Below are 26633 nucleotides of genomic sequence, written 5' to 3' on the forward strand. Positions count from 1 at the left end.
TCTGGTGTCCTGGCATCATTCTTCTCAAATCCTTTGGTGCCATTCCAGATGCTGACATTCCAGCAGAAAGAAACTATTGATTGTATCAACTCTATGGGGGTGTTTCTTACATCCTTACTGTAGTCAGTGGGAAAATGCTAAGAGAGAAAGAGGCAGGTGGACTCATTAGTTGAATCTGGTCGGTACTGGAGTACACACTGGTCATTCTGTTTTGCTTTTTTCATAACTTAAAAAAATTACATCCTTATTCATTTCAGAACCATTTAAAATAGTCTAAAGGAAATGCTAAATGAATTGAACCAGGAGTTGATGTGGGATTTTTCTATGTCCATGCGCTTCCTCATATCCTTCACTAGATGGTGTTCCAAATCAATCCATAGTGTCTATGCCATTGATTTGGTCCAGGAGGAAGGTGAGAAAACACCAAGCTATCCCTTCTCTAACTTCCCTTCTCTAGCTTCAAGAATAAGTGGACTTTTCATCACTATCTGTTGAGTAATTAGGTTTGCATGCTGTTTAATTTTTTGTAGGCTGTACTTGTAAATATTTGGGGGATTAATTCGGACAGGAACCTTTTTTCAGCCATTGAATGATTTTATGTTATTGGCAGGGAGGTTTGCTAAACTCATCATTGGTGGCCCTAGTGATCTAGCTGGTGCTGTGAATCAGGAACAGACTCATTTTAACTCTCTGGCAAAGGCAGTCAGTTAAACCACAGGCCACAATCCTGATAAGAGCTGGAATCAGGTTAGGAGAATGGAGTGACAGGTGGGTAGTAGACTGAAAATATTTACAGAATAGGATAAACCAAGGAAGTGGATTGACCATGAATGCCCCTATTTAAATCTTTCGTTCATATTCTCTTAGATATGGCCATGTCCAGAGTCTTCATTTCAAAGGAAATTATAAATTAACTTTAAAAGCAAACAAACTAAAAATCCATTTGATTCAGAAAATATATTGGAGACTGTCTTTTCCAAAGAAATTGGATTTGAGGATTCTGCACCGATGTCCAAAGAAATGTATGGATAGATGTGAATTTATCCTTTACCAGAATTGCTAAGTTTGTGAGGTGTCAGACTCTACTCAATTCCACCTTTCTTTCACTCTCTCCTACCCTTCCTTCTCTAGTATTCAGATAGACAAATGCACCATTGTTTTGACAGATATATTTATGCAGTTGATTCATTATTGTCAGTAGCCAAGGAGACATTTTTTTTTCTGGTGTGTTTAAGGTCTGGAGGCAGCTCCCTGGAAAGAACTTTCAGACAACCCAAGGTGCTGGATGCTCAGTCCCTGGGAGGGAGCAATGGCCTGGGTATTCTCATGATCATTTGGCTGTCGACATAAACAGAAAAAGGCTGATTCTAATTGATTGGTCTGCTAATACACTTCATGTGCAAATCACTTTCTCCAGGCCTGTGATAGTAAAAATCATCTGAGAGGCAAAAAGAAAAACGCAGGAACCTGACAGGCACCATGTTGCAGAGACATCCCTATATGTCTGCTTTAATTATACAAGGTACCAAAAAGGCCTGTGAGGATAAAGGGTGGAAAATTCCTGGCCTAAATTGTGTTGTTTCACTGAGGGATTTCTCAGTATCCTTTCGCCCTTTAATGCTTAAACTCTCATATCTCATTTTCACTCCCCTGCATAAGCTGGCCATCAGGAACACCAAAATACAACATTGAATTTATAGACAATAATTTTGTAGATAAGATAGATCTGGTTCACTTTTTTCAATTATTTTAATGGAAATTTTTATTGTCAATTATCTTAATGTCCATTTTTTTTCTTGCATCTCCAACTTATATGTCACTTTTATGTGTTGACATTTCTGTGTGTAAGAAATCCGATGGCCCAGGATTAGATACTGTTCTCAGCTACAGGAAGGTGCAAAGTAAAAAGAGAAGAAAACTCCTCCTAACAATTGTTGGCCCACCTGTCACCTTATCACCCCATCACCTGTCCCACCTGGTGCACCTGTCACCTTATTACCCTTATCACAGCCCTGGTGCTGTTTTTTTATGTCCCTGTGAAAATATTGATGGTGATGACTATTGGCATCTCTCATGTTCTTCATGTTCCATTAATAAGGAGGGTCTCATACTTGGCTTCACATTAGAATCATGGGAAAATTTGGTAAAAATTGTATTTCTAGAAACAACTTCTTAGAGACTGGAGGCTCATTAGGTCTGCAGTGAGTGGTACCTTAAAGTGTGTAATTTTAACAAACCTGTCCAGGTGATGCCAAGGCAAATTTTCCATATTCTGGAAACACTATGCAAGATGAATGGAGGCCTGGCATAGATGCAGTTATCTCCCCCACCACTATGTGTCAATTACGTTAGCATCTGGATTCAATGCATATTAAGTCATTTCCCAGTTCTGTACTCCTTTCCCCACATGTTTATTCAAGCACACAACAATGCTGTCACCTCAGAGAAATTTCACTCTCCTTAAACATCTCTTCTACTCTGTGAATAAGAGGAAACTCTACTTAAGCATATGCCCGGGTTTTACAGAAAAATATATGTTTTTTTACACCAGTTAAGGAGGGGAGGTATTCACACCCAGCCTGATGTCTTGAGAGGTAATTGTGTATCTTGATGTATGTCATATTATCCATCTTGTGGACAGACAAGATATCCTGAGGTTGTTAAAAGTATTAGTCATTATATAGCCAGTAGAAGAAATGGAGGCCGGGTGCAGTGGCTCATGCCTGTAATTTCAGCACTTTGGGAGGCTGTGGCCTGCAGATCTCTTGAGGCCACTTGAGGTCTCGAACCAGCCTGGTGAACATGGTGAAACCCTGTCTCTACCAAAACTACAAAAATTAGTCAGGCATGGTGGCACACGCCTACAATCCCAGCTACTCGGGAGGCTGAGACAGGAGAATTGCTTGAACCCAGGAAGCGAAGGCTGCAGTGAGCCAAGACCCCACCACTGCACTCCAGCTTGGGCAACAGAGCTGGAGTGCAAAAAAAAAAGGAAAAAAAAAAAGAAGAAGAAGAAGAAATGGAAAGAATAAGGGAAGAGAATTTTAATATTTTGGAACAGGGCGAACTCCAATTAGAGGCCTAGGAAGATAAATTTTAAATGTTAAATCAAGCAGAGAATGTATTGGAAAAACAAATACACTTTCCTTTGGTGGCATTTAGATGTACAAAAAGAAAAAGTTCAGGTATCTCAATAATTGTCACTATGGCCCATGCACCAAAGATGATGAATATTGACCATGAGCTTCTGAGCATATTTGACACTAATTATTCATGGTAGAAGATATTTAACAGAACATAGAGCAGCATATTGAGATCCATTGCTTTTTGAAAGAAAATTTGATGTCTCAATCTGAGTTTAATGAATAACAAAATTGACTTCTGTTTAATTGAGCAGCTTCTTATTCTTAATATACCAGATAGCAATAGGGTTTTATTTTCTATCCCTTGTCCATGCAGGAAAGAATTTCATTATTTGGGTGTGGAACACAGATAATTATTTTCTATCATTCCAAATACCCCTGCAATAAAAATAAAGCATTTCCATGTCAAATCAATATAATTATCGATCTAATTAATAGACATGCAAATCATGACATATATTAATATTTATTCTTCATTACCGTAAGTTTGAATTGCTCAGCAAATGTTGACTTAAAGGATTCTGTGCTTCACCTTATTACTGTTTGACCTCATTCATTAACTTGGCATGAATTAAATAGCACTAGTAATCTACTTTGAGTCCTGAATAGTAGCACATAGAAAGATTAAAGAAGCTGAAATTCATTGAGCACTTGCTCACTCATGCACACTTTATATTTCATCTTAATTAATTCCTACAAAAATCTTATGAAATAGCTTTTACTGTCTCTATTTTACATGTAGGAAAACCAAGAACTTAACCATGTTCTTCAATGGCTCCTGGATAGCTTTTAATTTAAAAACCATATAAACATAGTTGTAGAACATTCTACATTAGGCTTGTTATTTAGATTTCGTTCGCCGCTGTTCATGTTTCTTATTCTACAGCAAGCGTCAGCCTACAGGCAAAACACATCCCATTGTCATTGTTTTTGTAAATAAAGTTGTATTGGAACATGGCCACTCTCATTTTTTTCTATTATTTATGGCTGCTTTCACTTACAACCTGAGTGGTTGCCACGGAAACTGTATGGCCTGCAAAGTCTAAAATACTTACTATCTAGCTTTTTCTTTTCTTTTTGGAGACAGTGTGCCACTCTATTGCCCAGGCTGGAGTGCAGTAGTGTGATCATGGCTCACAGCAGCCTCAAACTCCTGGGCTCAAGCAGTCCTCCCACCTCAGTCTTCTGAGTGGCTGGGACTACAGGCTTGAGCCACCACACCCGGCTAATTTTTTAAAAGTTTTTGGTAGAGACGGAGTTTTTTAACATTGCCCAGGCTGGTCTTGAACTCCTAGTCTTAAACGGCCCTCTCCCCTCGGCCTCCCAAAGTGCTGAGATTAGGGGCCACCATACTCAGCTACTATCTGGCTCTTCACAAAAATTTTTGCCATCTCGGCCGGGTGCGGTGGCTCACGCTTGTAATCTCAGCACTTTGGGAGGCCGAGGCGGGCGAATCACGTCAGGAGATCGAGACCATGGTGAAACCCCGGATTAAAATCCTACAAGAAAACCTAGGCAATACCATTCAGGACATAGGCGTGGGCAAGGACTTCATGTCTAAAACACCAAAAGCAATGGCAACAAAAGCCAAAATCGACAAATGGGATCTCATTAAACTAAAGAGCTTCTGCACAGCAAAAGAAACTATCATCAGAGTGAACAGGCAACCTACACAATGGGAGAAAATTTTTGCAACCTACTCATCTGACAAAGGGCTAATATCCAGAATCTACAATGAACTCAAACAAATTTACAAGAAAAAAACAAACAACCCCATCAAAAAGTGGGCAGAGGACATGAACAGACACTTCTCAAAAGAAGACATTTATGCAGCCAAAAAACACATGAAGAAATGCTCCTCATCACTGGCCATCAGAGAAATGCAAATCAAAACCACAGTGAGATACCATCTCACACCAGTTAGAATGGCCATCATTAAAAAAGCAGGAAACAACAGGTGCTGGAGAGGATGTGGAGAAATAGGAACACTTTTACACTGTTGGTGGGACTGTAAACTAGTTCAACCATTGTGGAAGTCAGTGTGGCGATTCCTCAGGGATCTAGAACTAGAAATACCATTTGACCCAGCCATCCCATTACTGGGTATATACCCAAAGGACTATAAATCATGCTGCTATAAAGACACATGCACACGTATGTTTATTGCAGCTCTATTCACAATAGCAAAGAGTTGGAACCAACCCAAATGTCCAACAACGATAGATTGGATTAAGAAAATGTGGCATATATACACCATGGAATACTATGCAGCCATAAAAAATGATGAGTTCGTGTCCTTTGTAGGGACATGGATGAAACTGGAAAACATCATTCTCAGTAAACTATCGCAAGGACAAAAAACCAAACACCGCATGTTCTCACTCATAGGTGGGAATTGAACAATGAGAACTCATGGACACAGGAAGGGGAACATCACGCTCCGGGGACTGTTGTGGGGTGGGGGGAGGGGGGAGGGACAGCATTAGGAGATACACCTAATGCTAAATGACAAGTTAATGGGTGCAGGAAATCAACATGGCACATGGATACATATGTAACAAACCTGCACATTGTGCACATGTACCCTAAAACCCTAAAGTATAATAAAAAAAAAAAAAAGAAAAAAAAAAAATTAGCCGAGTGTGGTGGCGGGCGCCTGGCGTGAACCCGGGAGGCGGAGCTTGCAGTGAGCCGAGATCGCGCCACTACACACCAGCTTGGGTGACAGAGCGAGACTCCCTCTCAAAAAAAAAAAAAAAAAAATATTTTTGCCATCTCCTGTATTATTGATTGATATTATCTATACGACTAAACAACCTTTATGATGGCAGATACTCCTTGAATAATAGCTTAGAATCATCAGCTTGTTGCCTTGACTTTGCCTAAGGAAGTCTAAATGCATAGTATCTAAATGCAGGGTTTGGGGGCTTTGAATACAGGGAAAATTAATTACAGCTCTAACTTAAAAACAAACAACAGTTATCAGGATTTCCTCTAAAGTAGAACTCACCTAGATCTAACCAAATATACGTTAGTTTGAGTCATATGAATTAGGTTTCACTTAGTTACACTGCAGCAACAAATAAGCCCCCCTATCCCCACCCACATTTCCCAGCCAAATCTCAATGGTTTATAATACAAAGGTTTATTTCTTGATCATGCTTCATGCCCTGGGGGTCAGTCACAGCCCTGCTCTGCTCCATGGTGTTTCCCCCAGCATCCAGACTGATGGATGAGCCCCTGTCTGGGAAATGCTATTCTTGTGCCAAAGGGAAAGGAGAAAGCCTGGCAGAAACACACAATGACTCTTAGAGTTTCAGCTCAGAAGTGGTCACTTAGCAATGGAACAGAGATATGTACTCATCCTACAGCAGGCCCTGTGTGTGGGTTATGAGGCAAAGGCAAGAAGGACACTTACATAATGAAGAACAATAATACAATTTATTTTTAACAGGCAATAACCATAACAATCAGTCTCGCATTTACCAACTAGAAAACACCCATGCTCCTAACCAACCACTCAGGGAATCAGAGTGTGTTATGAATTCTCAGAGTGGTTGTGTTCTGTAAGTACCTCACTAGCCCACTCCTCTGGATGGGCTATTGTTCTCTGTTTTGTTCTAGCAACCCACTTTCTTCGTCTTCCATACATGTGTTTCTGTTTTTCTTTCTGTGATGAGTGCCTCTGACCTGATGAATAATCAATGGTGAGGTAAAAGCAGGTGCTGTGACAGCTTGTGTTTGCTTCCATCAATTGTTATGCGCTATTCTGAGGCACTTCGGTCACTCCACATCTCTCCTTCAGTCACTCCACATCTCTGCTTCCTATTTGCTGGAGTTATAAAATAGAATGTAAAATCATCTAAAAAGCTGCCTGGTGATATAAGTTTCAATTTCCTTTTTAAAGAAAGCCAACCCTTCTGTGAGCTTGAAGATGAAAGTTGCCTGTTAAATGCATATATTTCTGGCTATTCTGCCTTGAGGTCAGTGAAGTAGAACAAGATATTAAAGATACTCTCTCAAACTGGGTCAGAACTGTGTTAAAAGATGAGAGGATTATTTCAGGAAGCCACACAATAATCCACTCACACAGGTTGAAAAAAATTTACATAGCATTTTTGGACTCTGAAAAACCGTCTGAGGAGATGGATTAGTCAGCCGGTGTAGCATACAAGATCACGCGCAGGTTCCGTTTTTATTGCTCCATTCAGCAGAACGTCATTATTTCTAAAGCTAAGCAGAAGCAGGCTTTAAGAACCAATTTCATTATTTTCTTCCTATCTCTGAACAAATAAATCAAAAAAGTAATCCAAAATTACTTCTCCCACTTACATGGAGCAAAAAAAAAAATTACTTGAAATATGCTAAAATATATGACCTTCAAAACTAATACTAAGGCTTAGAGGTTATCTCATGATTATATTATTTTGTTTTCTTGTATGATGTTTAGACCTATATATATATTAAACATGAAACGCCTTCCCCTTAAACTCAGTAACAAATTAGGAATGTCTGGCTTGACCACCATGAGTTAATAATGTTCTGGGAGTACTAGCCAATATAATGACCAGAGAAGACCTGAATTTTATAATATTTAAATGGAGAAGACCCAAATATGTTCATTTTAAATTGTGTGATTGTGTATCTATAAAACCTAAGAATATCAAATAAAATACTTTTAGAAATTTACTATAGTAGATGTACAAAGTTGAATAACTACACAAAAGGTAAGAAACTGGGAGTTAGAAAATGAAAAATTACATCAGAAGGTAGCTTTTTAGTCAGAATAATTTTATCACCATAATAACAAAAGTATGTTAAATAACTAAGAGTTAAATAAAGTATAATATCTATGCAAGAAAACTATAAAAGTTTAAGGCCAAAAAAACAACCCACTTAATGTTCCAATAACAATTTCTGTTTTACTAATCACTCCAAATGTAGGAGCATTAAGCTGTATTTTATTATGCTCATGGATTTTGCAGGTCAGGAGTTCTGACAGAGCACAGAGGGAATATGATGTCTAGAGTCTCATCTGGGAAGACTACAATAGCTGAAGGTGATTTACTGTCCGGGCCAAAATATTCTGGAAGTGTCTTTACTCACAGGTTTGGCGGTTAATGCTGGCCCTTAGCTGGGACCTCATTTGGAGCTGTCAATCAGAGCACCTACAGGAAAGCCTCTCCATGTGGCCTGGGATTCCTCATGGTGGGCTTAGAAGAGTTGAACTTGGAAAAGTCAATGTACCTAAGAACAAGTTGGACAATAGTCCACCTTTCCTGACCTTGCCTTGGAGGCCACACAGGATCTCTTCCACTGCATCCCACTGGTGATAAGTGTGCCACAAGCCCTCTCTCATTCAAGAAATCTCTTTGAGAGAAGTGTCAAAAAAATCGCAGTCATATTTTTTAAATTTACCTCATTTTGAAACTGAAAAACACCATAATTTTAGGTGAGAAGATTAATTTTTCCATAATTTATACATTGGCTTAATATAATTCTAATCATAATAATTAAATGATTTTTTAAACTCATCAAATACACTTTTAGATGTCCTCTAGGAGACTAAGTTGGTAGTAACAGGCAAGAACATTTTGAGAGGGGAGTTCTCTAGGAACTGAACGTATTATAGAATTATATAAATAAAACAACTTGGATTATTCTGAGAATAGACAGATCAGTCTTACAGAATAGAAGCCTTAGGCCCAAGTATTTATAGGAAGCGAACATGTTTCCAATACATACTGGGGAAAGGCAGGCTTATTCCATCAGCAGTGTTGAGACTACTGGCTAAATGTGGGGATATAGGAGTGTATCTGTATGCAAAGTAAAAAATTGAATGTTTAAATGGATTAAAAGTTTAAGTGTCATAATCAAATCAGAAAATAACACACATTTTTGTAATCTTGGCATGGGCAGAGAGAGCTTAAGTATAACACCACAGTGTTGGAATACACACACACACACACACACACACATAATTATATAATATATATAATATTTATACAAACAAACCACCTATCTCACATATATATATATATATACTAGGGATATATATATGTAATACAAACACCTATATATATTTATACAAACATTTATATATTTGAGAGATATATATGTTTGTATAAATATAAAAATTGTTCAGGAAATAACTAAAAACAAAGTTAAAAGCAGATAACTTGCAACACGTAAAGTCAGAATTAATGTTCTTAATAATAAAGGGTTTTTCTAAATTTGTAAGAAAAAGATGATGACCCAAAACAAAAATATGCAAAGAACATGAATAGGCATTTTACAAAAAGAAGACATTCAAACGGCTAGTAGGTAACTTGAAACCCTAAAAGCATATTTGGGAGAGTAAGAAAGTAAGAGTTGAATAGTGATTACCTGGGAGAAGCAAAAGAGACCTTTGGTGGGAAGGCGAGAGTGCTTTGTTATGTAACTGCTTTAGGTTGTATTTAGAGGTTCAATTATGTGAAATAGTAATTTATTATTATCATTACTCAACTTGAACATAACTTGACAGTGTATCACTTACTCTAAACTCTTAAGCAAAAGAAGCTTGGTTTTAGCAGAGCAACATGTTTCTCTAGGACCTTTCTCACAACTTCCCCAACTTGGGAAAGACTGCCAGACTCCAAGAGCAACTTTCTCCCCTTAGACACGGCATGTAGGAATTCCCTTAGCTGGCATCTTGAGGGTTATTTTGCAGTTATTCCCAAATAAAGATCCTGAATAATAACAAAAATACAGTATCAATCAAATTCAAACTCTGTCTTTTTAAATACCAGAGCCCTTTTTGCCAAGCAAACTCTTACGTAGAACTCTGACATATGAAGAGGTAAAGCAGAGCTTAGTTTAGGCAGAGGTGGGTCCTGCCTGCTTTGCTTTCTTCTTGCCCCTTGTGGGAGCCCCTCTATCCGTCTGTAGCCTGTAGCCCCCTGGACACAATAGAAACATCATGACTTAGAGGAAAGAGTAATTTCCAACCTTAAACACTAGGAGTGTTGAGCAAGCTCCATAAAAAATAATGTGTAACTTGCTTTCATTAATTTTCTGAAAATGTGCAAATCAAAAGCATTTCATTACTTAAGTAAATGGCCTGGATTGCTTTTAAGAACTGTTGGTTAATATTTACAGCATTAATCATAAGGACTTTTTATTAGTATTTATAAAGATTTCCAGGAGGAACAAACACCTCATATTTAACATTTTCTCAATATTTTTATGAATAATATAGAAATAATAATTATTTTAAAATATTGTCATGGTAGCTTTCTTTGATTCAGCGACAGAAGTAAAGTAAGGTACATAACACGTGGGACTTTAAAAGTTCAGGTTTTGCCTCTGAGATTGAAATACCAAGGTATTTTAGGATGCACTATAGCTGAATAAAGAAGTGCAGTAAAATATGAAAATGACATAAATAGAGATGCAAAGAGAAGGCATAGGGAGAGCTGAGAACACATCCTGTGTGTGTGCAACTAACTTTGTATGGATAATGAACACCTGTATTCAAACAAACAAACGAAAAGGTCAAAAAGACAATTTAGATTTAGGTTTACTCCTGAAGCAAATAATCAGTGGAAAAAACCTATAAACAAGATAAGATACAGGTGCATGGGTGCAGGCAGGTGGGCACAGGCAGGTGGGGGCAGGTAGATAGTCACACAGGAGGATGGGCACAGGAAGGAGGGTGCAGGCTGGTGGATACAGGAATCTCACCAAGGCATAATTGGAATGTCTCAGCAGCCTGTGTACAACAAGATGTCTCTTAGGTCAAAGCAGCATAACACCATGGGCTCCCTTCTTTTTTCATCCCCTGCCTTGTCAGGCCCATGCATCTGCTATAAAATCAGTAATTCTGTAATTCAGGAAGCTAAGCCTCCCAAGTCTAATATGCAGGTTCTACAATGTAAAATTATTGCTGTACCAACACTGGGGCCACTTCCCACATCTGTGCCTGTGCCACTAGGTAGGAGTTTTGCCTTTATGCTCAGAAGAGCCTCGTTGGCTGTCAGTGGCTTGTTAGAGTGGAATAAATCAAGAGAGAAAATTTTAGCTGCTAATTTCTCAATGCCAAATATTGAAAAGTAATAGGATTCTCAGAGAAAGTTGCCCTGAGAAAACCCGTGAGAAAATGAATCATAATTTTCATCTTCTATAGAGTGTATTTCAGGTGCTCCTCATCTCACTAAGTGTGTGGGTAAGGTGTGAATGTGACATCTGTGTGGCTAAAAACTCATGAATATGACCCACTTATTGTAATAGGCAGTAGTGCTGAAACTAAAGCATTGTATCCCTGCTAAAATGGCCAGACACAATATTCAGAAATATTGGACCACTGCCCATAGAACCTAAAGAGGAACCTGGGATTGTACTCATTCTCTCCTCTCAGATGGAGTGATACTCACTGAATATGTTAAGAATCCTTGGAAAACAACATGAACATACCTTTAAGCACTTAAGATCCCATTTACTTTGCTCTGGGCCAAAGCAAAGTTAATGACTCCTGAGAGAAACTTAAAGGTCTCAGGGGGTGTCAAGAAAAAGTGTAGAGATGTCGATGGGAATTATGGGGCTCCTGAAAAGTGTTTCTCAACAGAGGCACTACTGGCATTTTTGATAACATGATTCTTCCTTGGGCAGATTTATTTTCAGCATTGTGAGGTGTTTGGCACCCTTAACCATGGGACTCTAACTGCACGTAGCACTCCGCAGTCATTACAACCATCCAAAACGCTTTGCCATGATTCCAAATGCCCCAAGGGAGTTGGTAGCACCTCTGGTAGAGAGCTACTGAATAGCTGCATTTAGGGAGCAGTACAGGGATCTCCCAACATAGGCAGAAATTTGGGAGTTGGCCCACAACAGTTACTCAGGAGCTATTAGCTCAAGTGGCTGCTGAGACACAATTGGGTATTAAGCTTTTGCTTTATAGAGTGTATAAAATGTTTATTGTGTCCATTCTTCAGCTAAAGCTTTCAGTTCAGTTTTGTTTGTTTTTATGACTGTTCATTTCAGCTGCCTTGAATATATGACTGACATTAGGTTTATTGGAAGTGCTGTCATCATCGTCACTATGTTGTAAACACCAAATGTGAAGCTCACTGTGTTCTGGCTTTTTGGGTTTCTGAACTCTTTGTTTCTGTGGTTTTGCTCATCTGTATTGGACAGAATATGAATGAGGCAGTTCTTTTATTTTGTGCATGTCTGATTTTCAGATATACTCAGGAGGAAAATAAGGGTAAAAGTTCATATTTGAAAAAGGTATGTCCAATCAAAGTATGGCTTTTTTCTTCATATTCTGCCAAGCTAAAATGATCTCTTAGATGCATATGATTTCATGGGCTATAGACCACCAATTTTACATAATTTAAACTTGAGAGACCTATACTAATGCATTTTACCTCTAAATTATGGATTAGGGGAGGTATCAGGGGAAATGAGTAAGGTTGTATAAATGAATAAGAGAAGAATTAGGTAGTTTTAAAAATGGCAGAAAATATATTAAAAGAGAAAAATTGATTCTTTGAGCAATCAAAACTAAGAGGCTCATTGTTTCCTGGGCCATGGTTAAGTGTTTTAAACACTTTGTTAGGTTTTATGATTAACAAAAAAGTTGGCTAACAACTTCTTTGAAGGTCACTGGTTTCTTTTATTACAAAATCGACATAAGCAATGCAACAAGAGGAAATTCTCAATTTCCTCACCCCTCTTCTGTCAAAATTGCTTTTCCTTTCCTAAACTCCTCTTACCTCCAACCTCACCTTTGCCTCTCCCAAAGTCCTAAGTAAGAGATCATCATTCACCAAACTTACATCATGAAAAAAAGCATTTGGGTGGCCTGGTAAATATACAGACCACTAGGCTTATTCGACTGAAATTCAAATTCAGCTGCTCTGATTAGGGCCTGAATCTAGGTGATTTGTATTTTCATGTACGTTTGGGACATACCAAATAGCATTCTTCAACCTTTCTTTGATAAAGACATAAATGACAAGAAAGCACAAGGAGACTGCACAATGCTGGAAACAAGCTCATGAATTTTAAGCACATGGCCTTTTCATGGGTCCAAGAAAAAGTAACTTTTTTTACTTTTAAAATGTTTTTGTATTCTAACAACTTATGCAACAGATAGAAATTTCTAGAATATAACAAAAACTCATCCCTGCCCATAGTAAATTTTAGTGGAAAACTTCCCTCCAAAAAATCTGCTAAGATTATCAATGACTGTGTTACTTTGTAAAGGAAAAATGTAAGTTGACTTTATCAACGTTTGAAAAAATCCTGGAATTTAAATGGAAGATTAATGGCATACATGAGTTGCGATATTTAATTTCTGAAACTTCAAACTTGCAGCCTCTCTCATAAATATTTAAATACAGTTTAGACACTTTGGGGAGAAATAAATTATTTCATGTTTTTCATAGCACTTGCAAATACTCATGTCTCAAGAGATAATAATGAAATAATGTAATAAAAGTCCAAATGTGAGTGTAAATTGATTAAATACAAATTTATTTTAAGAAATAAATAATATTAGTTCCTATTACTGAGTGCCTAGCATGCCAAGCACTATGCTGATTGTGTTCTCATTATTTCACTTAGTCCACATAAGGACCCTGCAAAGGATTATCGGCTCTGAATGGAAGAGAAATATGATTCCCAGAGGAGTTAAATATTGGCTCAAAGTCACAGAGAATTTCAGGACTTGGGTCGCAAGTCAGTCTAAGTTAGTCTGTTGGTCTGTGTATGATCAGTCTAATCCATAAAGTTTATCATCTGAACTGGGACACTTATGGCCATGAAAAGGGGTGTTATTGATAATTACAGGAAAACATGTATAAAATGGGTCTCTCCTGAGAAAACTAGATATTTGATCACACTAGTGTGAACAGAGCTTGTTTATTTAATCATCAGGCAAAATAAACATGGAGAGCATAGAATTCAATAGGGCCATATTAAAATATTTGCTAGTTTTAAAAATGGATCCAAAATGTAAACGGAAAACTAAAAAACAAACATAACAAATATTATGTTAACTTAGTCAATCACAATTCAACTGAAATCTTCTATAATTACATATGAATTATATTTAATAAGTATGTTGGGTACATTTAAATATGTTCAATCTGATTTGTGGTAGAGCCCCCCAAAATCCTTGAGCGACGCAGTTCCCATTATTCCACTCAACCCACCAGGAAGAAAAGCTTCAAGTTCCACCGTGTTCAAAATGCCTTCTTCCTTTGCACCTAAGAGCACAAAGGCCCAGCTTCGAACAGAATTTATTGTCTGTTGGTGTTTATATACCCACCACCATGACAGTACTGCACAGTGTTCATCACTCACCAGAATTCCCTAGGACTGACCCTTTGTAGTCAACCCTTCCCCTCAGCCCAAGTCCTGGCAACCACTCATCTCTTCTCTAGCCATTTGATTTTGCCATTTCCAGAATGCCACATAAATGGAAACATATAGAAGGTAGCCTTTGAGTCTGGCTTCTTTCTGTTAGCATAATCTATTGGAGATTCATCTATGTTGTGTTGATAGTTTATTCCCTTTAATTGCTGCGTGGTATTCCATTGTATAGATTTACCACAGTTTGTTTATCCATTCTGTACTTGAAGTACATTTGTGTTGCTTTGAATAAAGTTGCTGTAAACATTAACATTTCTTTTTTCATTAAGACTATACAGCCAAAACACCAATGTAAAGAAGAAGAAAAAAATATAGTGAATAATTTCATTTGATTTGGCATTTTTAAGGAAAATCTTCTAAATTTTTCATTAACAAACAATTGCCCAAAAGGTTAAATTGTATAGTGTGACCCCTTCTACACAATGCAATGGGAGATTTAGTTTTCTTTACTGCATGGATCAAGCAACCTTCAAAAAGGGCAGCACTCTTGCTATTTTTCTATTCCAAAAGGAAAATGTGTAACTTGATGAAACAACACAGAAATAAGATCATTTTACCTAAATCAGGAAGAAAAAACAACAACAACAAAGTAGAGAGATTTAGATGGTACCTGAACACAAACTAAGACCGCTATTATTTTCCCCTCTTTAAATTGTCAGGTGCTCTAAGAAACATGAAGGTGCTAAAGTACTTGTGTGGCAAGTACTGGTTTCTTCCTTAATGGGGATTGAAATTGACTATATGATGAAGGATAATCAAAATTTCTGCAGTTTATGGCTATGGACAAAAGCAAGCTGTGTTGAGAGGGCAAATGTCTGCTATGTAGGATGTCTCATTTGGGACAAGAGACAGATTACTCAGACATATTTGGAAATACAGAGAAAAGCTTCTATATTGTGGGTTAGCATTTTTTTTTATTTGGTGAGACATTCCATTTAATACATTTTAAAGATGTAAAGCTAACCATTACCACAAAAATCTTTTTATATAAAACTAAAACAACCACTTTCTTTTTTGCACTATCACATGTTTAGACCATAAGGAAATGGTTTCTGTTAACAGCTGTTCATTTAGTAACAACCTGCCTGGCTAACATGGAGGTTACACACTAGAGGATATATATTTAGCTGAATCCAAACGCCGTTTCAGCTCTACATGTTGTGAGCTGCATGTGTAAAGGAAAATCTAGTTCATATTTACAGGCAGAATAATTCAGTTCATATTTATGGTCAGATCTGTAGTTCAGAGATAAGAATGTTCATTAGGTTTTAAGAAGTATTTGTATGAGACGTATTGTTAAGCTCTTTCATCATCAGAAACAGATGAAATCCACTTTTCCACTGAAGAATATACTTAAACAAAAATTGAAACTAAAAGGCAAACAGAGATGTAAATCTACATGAGACTTTGTGATCTAACATGGTTCTGATGACCTTAAATTCACTGCCAACCATAATGCTTTAGTTATGGAGATAAATACCAGAAAAATTAATAAGCAAATAAAAGAATTTCATGCTTTCTCACATGTCTAACTTTTCACATCTGCAGAAGCTGGCATTCAAGACTGTCTATGTTGGCTTTTCTCAGATGGTTAATCAGCCTTCAGCTTTTGAGGACTGTGGCTACTTTCTCCTGAGTACAGTGAGACAGGAAAAACTCTGCCTTCTAGATTGCCACTGCATTGGTGCACCCCCTCAGAAGGGGGAGGCACGGGGAAAGCCCATCAAAGTCTGAATTGTCTTGACATGTTAATACTTCTTCTTGGACTGAAATCCTTCCACTTAAGTTCTTCCCTTGATGCTGTTCATGCCCTGAATTCCGGCCCCTGCCTGGATCCATGACGTATCTCCACCTGGCTTCAGAAAATCTAAGATGACCCCAAACTACCAAAAAAGAAAGAAAGAAGAGAAAGCAGAGAAAGTGGCAAGCAAGCAAGAGAGGGAGAGAGGGAAAGAGGGAGGGAAGAACGGAAAGGAAAGGAAAGGAAAGGAAAGGAAAGGAAAGGAAAGGAAAGGAAAGGAAAGGAAAGGAAAGGAAAGGAAAGGAAAGGAAAAGAAGATGACTTTACAAGGGAAGGAGGTATATAAGTCTCAGTGATAGTTTTGGGTGCCAGATACAAAGTATGAACATTTCATGCCAATTTTTTCCACAAACTAGATTTCATTATCCCACTCAGCAGAACTCTCCTCAAGCTGACATAGAAAGTGGGACACATTGAGAACCCAGATTACGTGGGAGGAAAGTATAAAGCAAATTGTTTTTTGTGATAGTTCCAGAAAAACTATACTGGAAGAAAGCCACAACAGCAATCCCAACCCATCTGTGTTACCAGTCTGCAATAAGAAACTTATGGAAATCCACAGTTTCCATTTAGAAATTTTTATAGCAACAGATTAACTTTACTATCAAACTTAAAAATAAACAAAATTGGGCATGTATTTTTATTTCATTTTGCTAGTAATTGATTTTTATTGTATTTTACAAAAGTATTAGTTTATAATGCTTTGAAAAAAATAAAACTGATCCTTCCCCACAGATAGTTTGAAAAGCACTTTGTATTTTATTACATTTTTTTAAGACAGAGTCTCACTCCGTCACCCAGGCTGGAATGCAATGGAGTGATCTTGGCTCACTGCAACCCCTGCGTCCCGTGCCACAGCCTCCCGAGTAGTTGGGATTACAAACAAGCAGCACCTCACCCAGCTAATTTTTGTATTTTTAGTAGAGACAAGGTTTCACCATGTTGCTCAGGCTGGTCTCAAACTCCTGGCCTCAAGTGATCCGCCCACCTCGGCCTCCCAAAGTACTGAGATTACAGGCGTGAGCAACCGTGCCTGACCCTGAAAAACACTGTATTTTAAAAAAACTGTTCTTGTTAACACTGAGTATATAACAAATTCTTAAAAAGAAATGTCATTTTATGGAAATTATCATTTTATTTTAATCAAAGGCAATAATGATGCCTGGTCAGAAGCTCTTTATCAAATTGCCCTACTTGGTCAGAAAGAAAGTCATTTTATTTTATTTTTCCTTGGGTTTAAGCAACTTTTAAATATCAAATCCTATTTGGTGCTACAGCAATGTGCAACGAAACTCTATTTCAATGACTTAAATCACTGATGGAACATAACTCAAGGGTGGGGAGAGACAAATTCCACAGAAATGTGTAGATTAAGTCACTGTGTATCCAAATAGAAATGTCAGGATCTTCCTCCACTTAAGATGCAGGGACCAGTGCACTGAGGCACAAGAAAAGAATTTGATTTACAATTTGAAGGAAAAACAGCAGTAAAATAATTGAGAGCTGGAAAGCAATCTCACTCCTGCCAAATTGCTTTCCTCTATGCGCACCCCATTTAGGGGTGGTATCTGGATACCTATATTTAGTTCATGCATATTTTCCTTCCCCTGTGGCCATGCCATCCTGTCAGATTAGGACTGTTTCTCTGCTGTGATCAGCAAAAAGGAATATCCAAATTACGTAGCATTGGATTATGCCTGGAACTTCATAAATAAAAAATGGTTGATTTTTTTTTTAAGTGCAAGGGTGATAAGCTATTAGTGAGAACGTGCTTGGTCCCTAAATTGCCAAAACATGAATTCCTTTCAAATAAGCTTTAATTTGAATTTATGGGAATAAGACAAGTGAAAGGACATTGCAAATTGTAAAGAACTGGTAAAATATTTGTTAAAAACAACAACTACTACTACCAGCAGAATAGTTTGTGATAGAGATTTGATGAATATCAGCTTTGATGTTGTTTATTACTTTCTTTCCCTTGAAGTATTCATAGACAAGGGAGACATTCCTTTTTCACCTGGTAGTAACTGCCTCTAGGAATTAATCTTATAGTTCATAGACTCATAAATAAAAGTGTGTTGTACTGTCAAACCCTTGGTTAGCTAGTTCTCTGAGTCATATATTTAGTTATGTCTTGATAATCTCAGAAAGTCAGTAACAAAATTTGTCCTAGAAGTTTGGTTTTTATTCCCTGTGTTTTGCCCATGGAAGTACATTCATGTGCTTTACACAAGAGCAAGAATTTAAATATCCAAAGTATCTTTATATTAAAATATCAGAGGTGCCCTCTTCCTTTACCTTTCTTGTTCACATTAGAAAGTATTTCTGGCTTCCTCACAAGAAATACAAACGTGACAGATTCATTTTGATAATTGCCTCATGTGAGCCTCAGATATATTATGTGCTGGAATCAAAATTCTAATGCTCTCCAAAGATAAGGCATAAAATACCATTTTGGGAGAAAAAATAGAAGTATTGAAAAGTAAACAGTAATAGACTATGCAAATTAGGCCTGAGCCAAGAGCATTCCAGTTTTAAATTTAAAATTGGCTACAAGCCAGAGCCAGTTATACCCTGGGTACCTGGAGGACGAAGGAGAGGAACATGAAGAGAATTTTGATTTCAAAAAGAAGAACCACAGAACCGCAAGCTGTAAGCTCTAAAAGTGATAGCCTGTGGCCCTTCTAGCTAGATATTTGGTCCATGTAAACCAAGTCTTCCTAATCTTGATTTAGCACTGGCACTACTGTTGTCTTTTTCTCACAGTTTACACTCAGAAGGCCACTTGTTCTTTGAATTAAAAACAAATGTACTTTTATGATGAACCTAAGTCAAAGCGTGGTTCTCCATTGCCCTGTGGCCAGAGAGATTTTAAGAGCAGTACAATATGGTGGGTCAGAGGTTTAAATTATATGTGAGTGTGTACATTAACATTTGCATATGCACAGGCACACACACACACGTGCTTATGAATGCAGACCCATTTATATCCACATACGCACGAGAAGCCCTCCTACCTAAGGTGAGGAGGATGAGTCAGGTAAAGCAAATAATCCTAGAAAATAATGTGATACATACATAATGTGAGCATTTTCCTATTTAATATTTGTATCTTTATATTTAAATTTTTAATGTTATATTTGTACATCACTGTACATTTCTGTTACCATCTTTTGATGGAAAGGTTTTTTCCACCTAGTGAAGATTTCCAAATGCTTTTTAAAAACAAGTGAAGCTTTTCTTAAGTAGAGGTCTGAGGATGAGAGGGCCCTCCACTGTTCTTGCATAAACTACATTCTTCAAGAATCATCTGTCTTATGCAGCTCGGGTTTCTTCAAGTGAAGTAAGTACTCGGACACCTGTGTAGCAATCTCAGTGCAGAATCAGTCTGGATTCTCAAAAGCTTTTACAGTTCTCTGACCTAGTGTGATCACAGTGATGTTTAGCCAACCCCTTTTATCTAGTCTTTCCAAAGGACTAACTTAGTTTTTATAAAAATCACTTTTTTTGGCACTCATCTATCTTTGTTTTACATATTTTTTACTAGGTTTTATAATTACTAATTGCATAAATGGATTTGGAAGAAAACTCAACCAATGCATACAAATTCATGGGTTTCAAGCAGATATGTATAAGCATAGTAGAGAGTTACTTCCTAGCTTCCGGCTTCCAGCATCAACTGGACATTTGCCACTCTTTTCATGTGAATGGAGGCTGTTGTTTAATTACATTTTTTCGTATCTCTAGAAAGCTCAGAATAAAATGTGTCACATATATTTAGAAATTTGTAGAACCTGATGGCCCATGCTTTTTCCACTAACTTGACCTCTAACATCACCTTTTCTACATTTTTTCTTTTACACGCATATATTTTCTTATCTTGCTATAACGTAAGAAACTTCCAATTTTTTGCCAGAATGGCAAGGTGATTTTGCTGAATAGGTGTTTGTTTTGTTATTGTAAGCACTGTATAGTCCATGTTTTGCAAGACTTATGTTCTAAAATTAGTACAGGTGGAAAAAAAAGTGTTGAGTTAAAATTACCCTTGAACATCCTTTGAGAAGGCTCTGTGGTTAAGTTCAACACATAATATCTTCAGAAGTCTAAAACACCCAATTTTTTCATCAGCTTTGGAACAGATCAAGATTGTGTTGAGTGTCAGATGAAGTCATTTGACTTGCTGACAAAATGCGGGTATGTTCAAAAACTGGAGTGGTGTAGGATTTTCACACTATGAGAGAGAGAGAGACTCGTGGGATCCAAGATTCATGCCCCTCACCTAAGGAGTTTAAAAGCACTCTCTGCCTAGTGTTCTTTCTATATGTATTCCTCCCTTCTGGAAGAGTAAGTCTCATCTTCCTGAGAAGGCAAGGATAGAAACTCATTATATTCCCTTTTCACATATTCACATAGGACACACCCAAAAAGTTTTCAGAGTTAAAATAAAATTCAAATGGAAAAACTTTGCTTGTATTTCCAAGATAGTAAAAATGCGTTCTTAATATTTTAACTCAGTGTATTAAAAAATGAACTTCACTATTTTAAAAGTTTACAACCTAGCTCTTTGGTGGCCATACTACTGATTAGAAAATGGACTGATTTTCCCATGTGGTTCTTAAATTACATTAGTTTCTTCAAACATTAAACTTTTAGAAAAATCTGTGTATCTAGATTATCAGGGCCTGTACTTCTCATGTCAGCTATAGATCTTTAAAATATGTGCTTCCTAATTTTATTACCACATTTACATCTCTTAATAAGAGACAGAGTGTTTATATTTCATATATGAGAATAATATCTAACTTTCATTTTTTTTCTAGGAATGTCAGCCATAAATTTTCAAAGCACAATAATTGATGAAAAATACAGTTTCTATTAATAAATTAATGAACTGTTAGGCTTCAAAATAGAACTGCACATAATATCCATGTTTGTTTTTTCTTGGTAGACAACTGGAAGGGTTTCTTTCCATCTATGACTAATTTTCTTTGTTCAAGATACCTGAACTGGGGTGATTTTTAGTTAAGACAAATTTGAGAATGAGACTGTAATCCCTGTGGACACCTGATTTGTTTTTAATGAGGCAGCATTGCATAATGATTTACACTTAAGAATATGGGCTTAGGGAGAAAATGCCTGGGACCTTGAGATATTGATTTAATCTCCATGTGCCTGTTTTCTTGACCATAAATGGGCATATTAGTAGCATCTTCCTCACGGTTATTGTGAAGATTAATTAATATGTCTAAAGCATTTGAATCAGTACTCATGAGTCCTCCATAAATTATTATTATAATTAGTGTCAACCTGGTGTGAATGAGAATGGGATCAAAACCAGTGGATGCCCAGTAAATGTCAAATGGCTGGTGAAAATGCTATTCAAATGCCTTGGTGTTCTGGTCTTTCACCTCCCTCCCCTTTTCTCTCCACACAGGTGGCTCCAGCCATTAAGGAGAGGATGATGAAGAAGGGAAGCTTGATGCTGGGCTACCAGCCGCACCGGGGAAAGGTCAACTTCTTCCGCCAGGTGGTGATCAGCCCTCAAGTGAGCCGGGAGGACATGGACTTCCTCCTGGATGAGATAGACTTACTGGGTAAAGACATGTAGCTGTGGCTTTGGTCCCCCAGAGGCATAGATCCTGTCCTGGAGGAGTTTAGATCCAGAACATCTTGGAGATACACAGTAGATTGCAGCCCTTCTGAAGAGAAATAGGAAATACTCCCAGTTCAGGCCCAGCAAAACCAAAATGATAAGCAATGAATATTAAGGACTCTCTAGCTGCCTGGGCATTACTGTTGCTAAAAGAAGAAAGTTAAAAAAAAAAAAATGATTTTCTCAAGGCATGCCCCTGGAACACAGCTCTGAAGAGAGTTTAGTAAGTACCATGTAGGTTCTGGATTCTAAGCTTACATTGCTCTTTAAAGAACTTATAAACTAACAGTTTAAAGCAGTGGTTCTCAAAGTGTGGTCCCTGGACTATCAGCATAAACTATCACCTGGGAACTTGTTAAAAATGCAGATTCTCAGGCTTTCCCCAGACCAACTGGATCAGAAGCTCTGGGGGTGAGGCCCAGTATTCTGTGTTTTAACAAGCCCTTCAGGGAATTCTGATGCACAGTAAAATCTGAGAAACACTGGTTTAAGAAAAAGCTTGTAATCATCGAATACTCACTCTGATGTTTTGCCAGCAAACGGATATCTAATATTTCAGAAGCCTCTGAGCCAGTCTTTGAAAAAATACAACTATGGCGTCTGTAGCACAAATATTTAAGGACATCAGAAGCATGTCAAAGCTATTTTTAAAGAGAGAAACTGTATAGGATGTTTACTTCATAGAGATGTATGTTTTTTGCAGGCTGAATGTTTATCTCAAAAGTTAAAATTATCCATTCTCAAAATTATCCATTCTCAAAAGTTAAAATTATATATATATATACATATATATATATTTCAAAGCACAATAATTGAAAGCACAATAATTGACAGAAAAATACAGGTTCTATTAATAAATTAATAAACTTAGTCTTCAAAATAGAAATGCACGTAATATCCATATTAGTTTTTTCTTGGTAGACAACTAGAAAGTTTTCTTTTTCTTCGTCTATGACTAATTTTCTTTATTCAAGATACCTGAACTGGGGTGCTTTTTAAGAAAAATTTGGGAACAAATTTTGGAAATATATACGTTTCTGTGATATATATATATATACACACACATGTATGTATATATATACACACACATACATATATATACACACACATATATGTTTCTGTGTTCCTCTTTTAGCTTGAGGGGCTTGTTTCTTATCTTGCTCTGTGCCTCATAGGGAATAAACACAATGAAGTCCAGGGTTGAGACATTCCCTTTCCTAAGCTTTGAAATGTCAGTATAGATTATTAAGTGGTTTATATTAGAGAATCTGGGAATCAGCAGCCTTTCAGTGGAAATACTTCCTCCATTTCTCCTGAGAGTGGATGATTTTAATTCTATCTCTGACCCTGGTCCTAGATTTCTAGGAGAGTTTTATTTAACTAAGAAATTGACAGAATTCATAGGTGTGGGTGTAGAGTTCAACAAGATAAGATTATGAATATAATTAAAGCTCTGCATTAAAAGGTGAATGATTGAAGAGTGTTAAAGCATTAGACTTGACATATTCAATAACCTTTTCGTACTCCATTGTTAACCAATGTCATTTAAATTTGGAGTACTATTTGCTTTTATTACTTATTTTCATTTTAGTGTGCACAGTTTCTCAGTATCTCTATTGGTCAAAGAATATTAAATCTTTCTCTGAATTACTTCAAATTCTCAGGTGAAACCTATTTGTGTGTGTGTGTGTGTGTGTGTGTTTATTTTGCATTTCTTGTTGCCTTTTTGTTTTAATGTCTACATAAAATATTTCTAAAACTGATGTTCCTAACACTTTGGGTTTCATGAAACAATACTATACTTAGTGTTGTTGACTTTTCTTTTCCTGTCATCTCCTCTTTACTGGATTGTACCAATACATTTTAGAAGTGAACTGGACTTAGTTGGCATTTTAGCTTAATGACTGAAAAAGTAGGTTGAAAGCTCTCTGTATTTTAGTTAACATCTTGAATAAAATGGAAAAAGCAGTTACAGCAAAGAGTGGACTCTCTTGTTTAGTCTTTCTCAATTACTAGGTAAGCCATGGGTATCTCAGCCACAGTTCAACTCCTGCTGTGCCTTTTTACGAGAGAGGGCAGCTCCTTGATCAATGTGAAAAAAAAACTGCTGCCAGAAATTTTGAAAATTTCGTTATTTTTTCTTGAAATATTCAGACATACCACACTCAATTAGGTATTTGACTAAGTGGTCAAAAATAATTTTTTGATAAAAGTATGATTATAATGCATTTATTCTTTCATTAAAACATTTATAGTGTGCCTGCTATGTTCTAGGCAATTATCTAGGTACTAGAAATATTCAGGGGATAAAATAGACAAAGTCCTTTCTCTTCTAACATTTTCATCCTAATGGAGACAGACGACACATAAATACATAACAAGTCATGTGGCTATAAATATTCTGAAGAAAAACAGAGTAAAGGTACCCATGGAAGGGAGAGTGTGGTGGGCCATGCTATGGTAGAAAAGTTGGTTAGTCATGGCCTCTGTTGAGGTGATATTTGAGTGGAGACTTCCAGGAAGTGAGGGAGAGAGGCATGAGGGTAGCTGGTGAGAAGATCTTCTAGTTAGAGGGTATGATAAATCAGACTCCTGAGGAGTTCAATTGATGGTGTGTGTCCAAGGATCAACATGGAGGTGAGTCTGGCTGAAGCCAAGTGAATGACAGAGTGAGTGGGGAATGATGAAGTAAAAAAGTGTCTGGGAGTCAGCTACACTGGGTTCTGTAGGTGAAGACTTAGAGTTAGATGGATATACACTGGAAAATTTGGACAGGGTATTGATGTAATTCAATTTATATTTGAATCAAGATCACACTGATTACTGCTTAGAGAATGGGGTGTGCGTGGGGCAAGAGTAGACTCAGAGAACTAAAATAGGAAGCAATTGAAAGAGTTCAAGCAAGAAATTATGGTAGTTTATACTAGCATTTTAGTGGAGATATGGTGAAAAGGGGTCAGATTCTGGAAGCATTTAAAGGTAGAGTTGATAGGGTTGGCTACTGGAGTGGAGTGTTGAAAGAGAAATGAGGAATTCTGGCTAGTTTCATATTCTTTTGGCCTGGGCAACCATTATAAAGGAGTTGCCATTTACTGAGTTGAAGATTGCAGGAAGAGTGGTTTTGCCTGGTTTCAGCCATGTAAAAACTGAGCTGTCTAAATGCCAGTCAACCACAGATGGTATATAAGTAATTAGTTATGAGTCTCAGCTTCAGGGGAGAAATTGGGGTTGAAGATGTAAATTTAAGATCCATCAACCTAGGGATACTCTTTCACATTATGGGATCAAATGATATCATGTAGAGCATGCTTGTTGATAAAAAGGAGAGACAGGCCAAAGTTTGAGTCTGAGAATACCAGCTTGAGATGAGGGGAAACCAGCAAAGGAGACTGGAAAGAAGCAGCCAATGAGGCAGAAGGAAAGCCAAGAGAGGGTGGTTGCCTACAGACCAATTAGAGAAACATTTTTCAGAAAGGAGGAAAGGACCAACTCTATCAAAAGCTATGGATGAGTCAAGTAAGAACTGAAATTTACTAGTTGGCAATGCAAGCCATTTACTTGTTGAAATTGTAAACATTTAGAACATAATTTTCAGTATTTATTTCAGTAGGCATCAGACTTTATTAAATCAAAAGGCTTTTAAATTCTTCTGGTTTTTGGTTTTTAATAGTTTTTCTTCATTGGAAAAAGGTCTAGTAATAATAAAGAGATTAAAGCTTAAGAAATTATTACATTGCTAACTGGATCAGATAAGATGAGGTTTAGCGGCATATTAGAGAATACTCAAATAATTGTGATTTAATTAAAGAGGCTTATGTTTCTTTATTCAAAAGAAGTTCCAAGATAGACATCCAGAGGTGGTCTTACATTTGGTTACCTCATAGGCAGATATGAGACAAGGATTTGAGAGCAAGTATCCTATTCATTTGGTGATGCCAGGAAACACTGTTTAGGGAGTGGTACAGTGAGACAGGAAAGGGAAGAGAATCAGTAGTGATTATTAGTGAGCAAACTAGTGCTCTGAGCAACTGAGGCTTAATCTTACCCATGACATCTCCGAAAGGGTATAGAATATACCTCGGAAATGTCCCATCTGAGGGCTGGGGAAGAACAGGTGTTAATCCATTGGTTGATAAATTGGTTGAAAGCGATCCCAAGGGCATTAGCTCCCTGACAGTCCCCCACCGTGCTCCCATGGCCCTAGTAATCCTTTGGACAGACAGTACAGATGCTTGAAGGTAAAGTCTTCAGCAGGACTAGTGAGTGCCTAGGAGATTTGGAAGGAGCACTGACCACTTTGGAAACAGGGGGTAGTACCTTTACCATGTTATCAGGGACCCAGGATCCTTATATATTTTTATTCTGCCATCCTTAGAGATGAATTAAGTCACCACGTTTTACCCATGGTTGCAACTCTGTAGTTCCAGCCATTTTTTTCCACAATTCAGGCACAAGAAATAGAAAAGAACTCATTTTTCAATGTCCATTCCATTTGCCGTATTTCTCTTCAGGAGAGACTAGAAAATGTAGGTTTTTGTTTGTTTTTGCCTTGTTTTAGCTAGATACATTGATGACCACAACCATATAAGTAGTTCCACTAGTAATGAAGAAAACT

General features: G+C 37.3%; 1 protein-coding gene across 8 annotated transcripts in view; it reads left to right on the top strand.

Annotated features, from left to right (window-relative positions):
- Positions 1-24081, top strand: part of GADL1 (glutamate decarboxylase like 1) — a 300401-nt gene extending 276320 nt beyond the window's left edge. For 7 of the 8 annotated variants that reach the window (XM_063636873.1, XM_063636874.1, XM_063636881.1 and 4 more), the window contains one exon: positions 21800-22719. In XM_063636873.1, the coding sequence (XP_063492943.1) occupies positions 21800-21973 (174 nt within the window). In that variant the 3' untranslated portion in view covers positions 21974-22719. Of the gene's footprint in view, positions 1-21799 lie in introns of all 8 variants that reach the window. The other variant, XM_055284811.2, reaches the window with a different exon arrangement.
- The last annotated feature ends 2552 nt before the right edge of the window (positions 24082-26633 follow it).

The sequence above is a fragment of the Symphalangus syndactylus genome, chromosome 1, assembly GCF_028878055.3.
Source record: "Symphalangus syndactylus isolate Jambi chromosome 1, NHGRI_mSymSyn1-v2.1_pri, whole genome shotgun sequence".
In the NCBI taxonomy this organism is placed as follows: Eukaryota; Metazoa; Chordata; class Mammalia; order Primates; family Hylobatidae; genus Symphalangus; species Symphalangus syndactylus.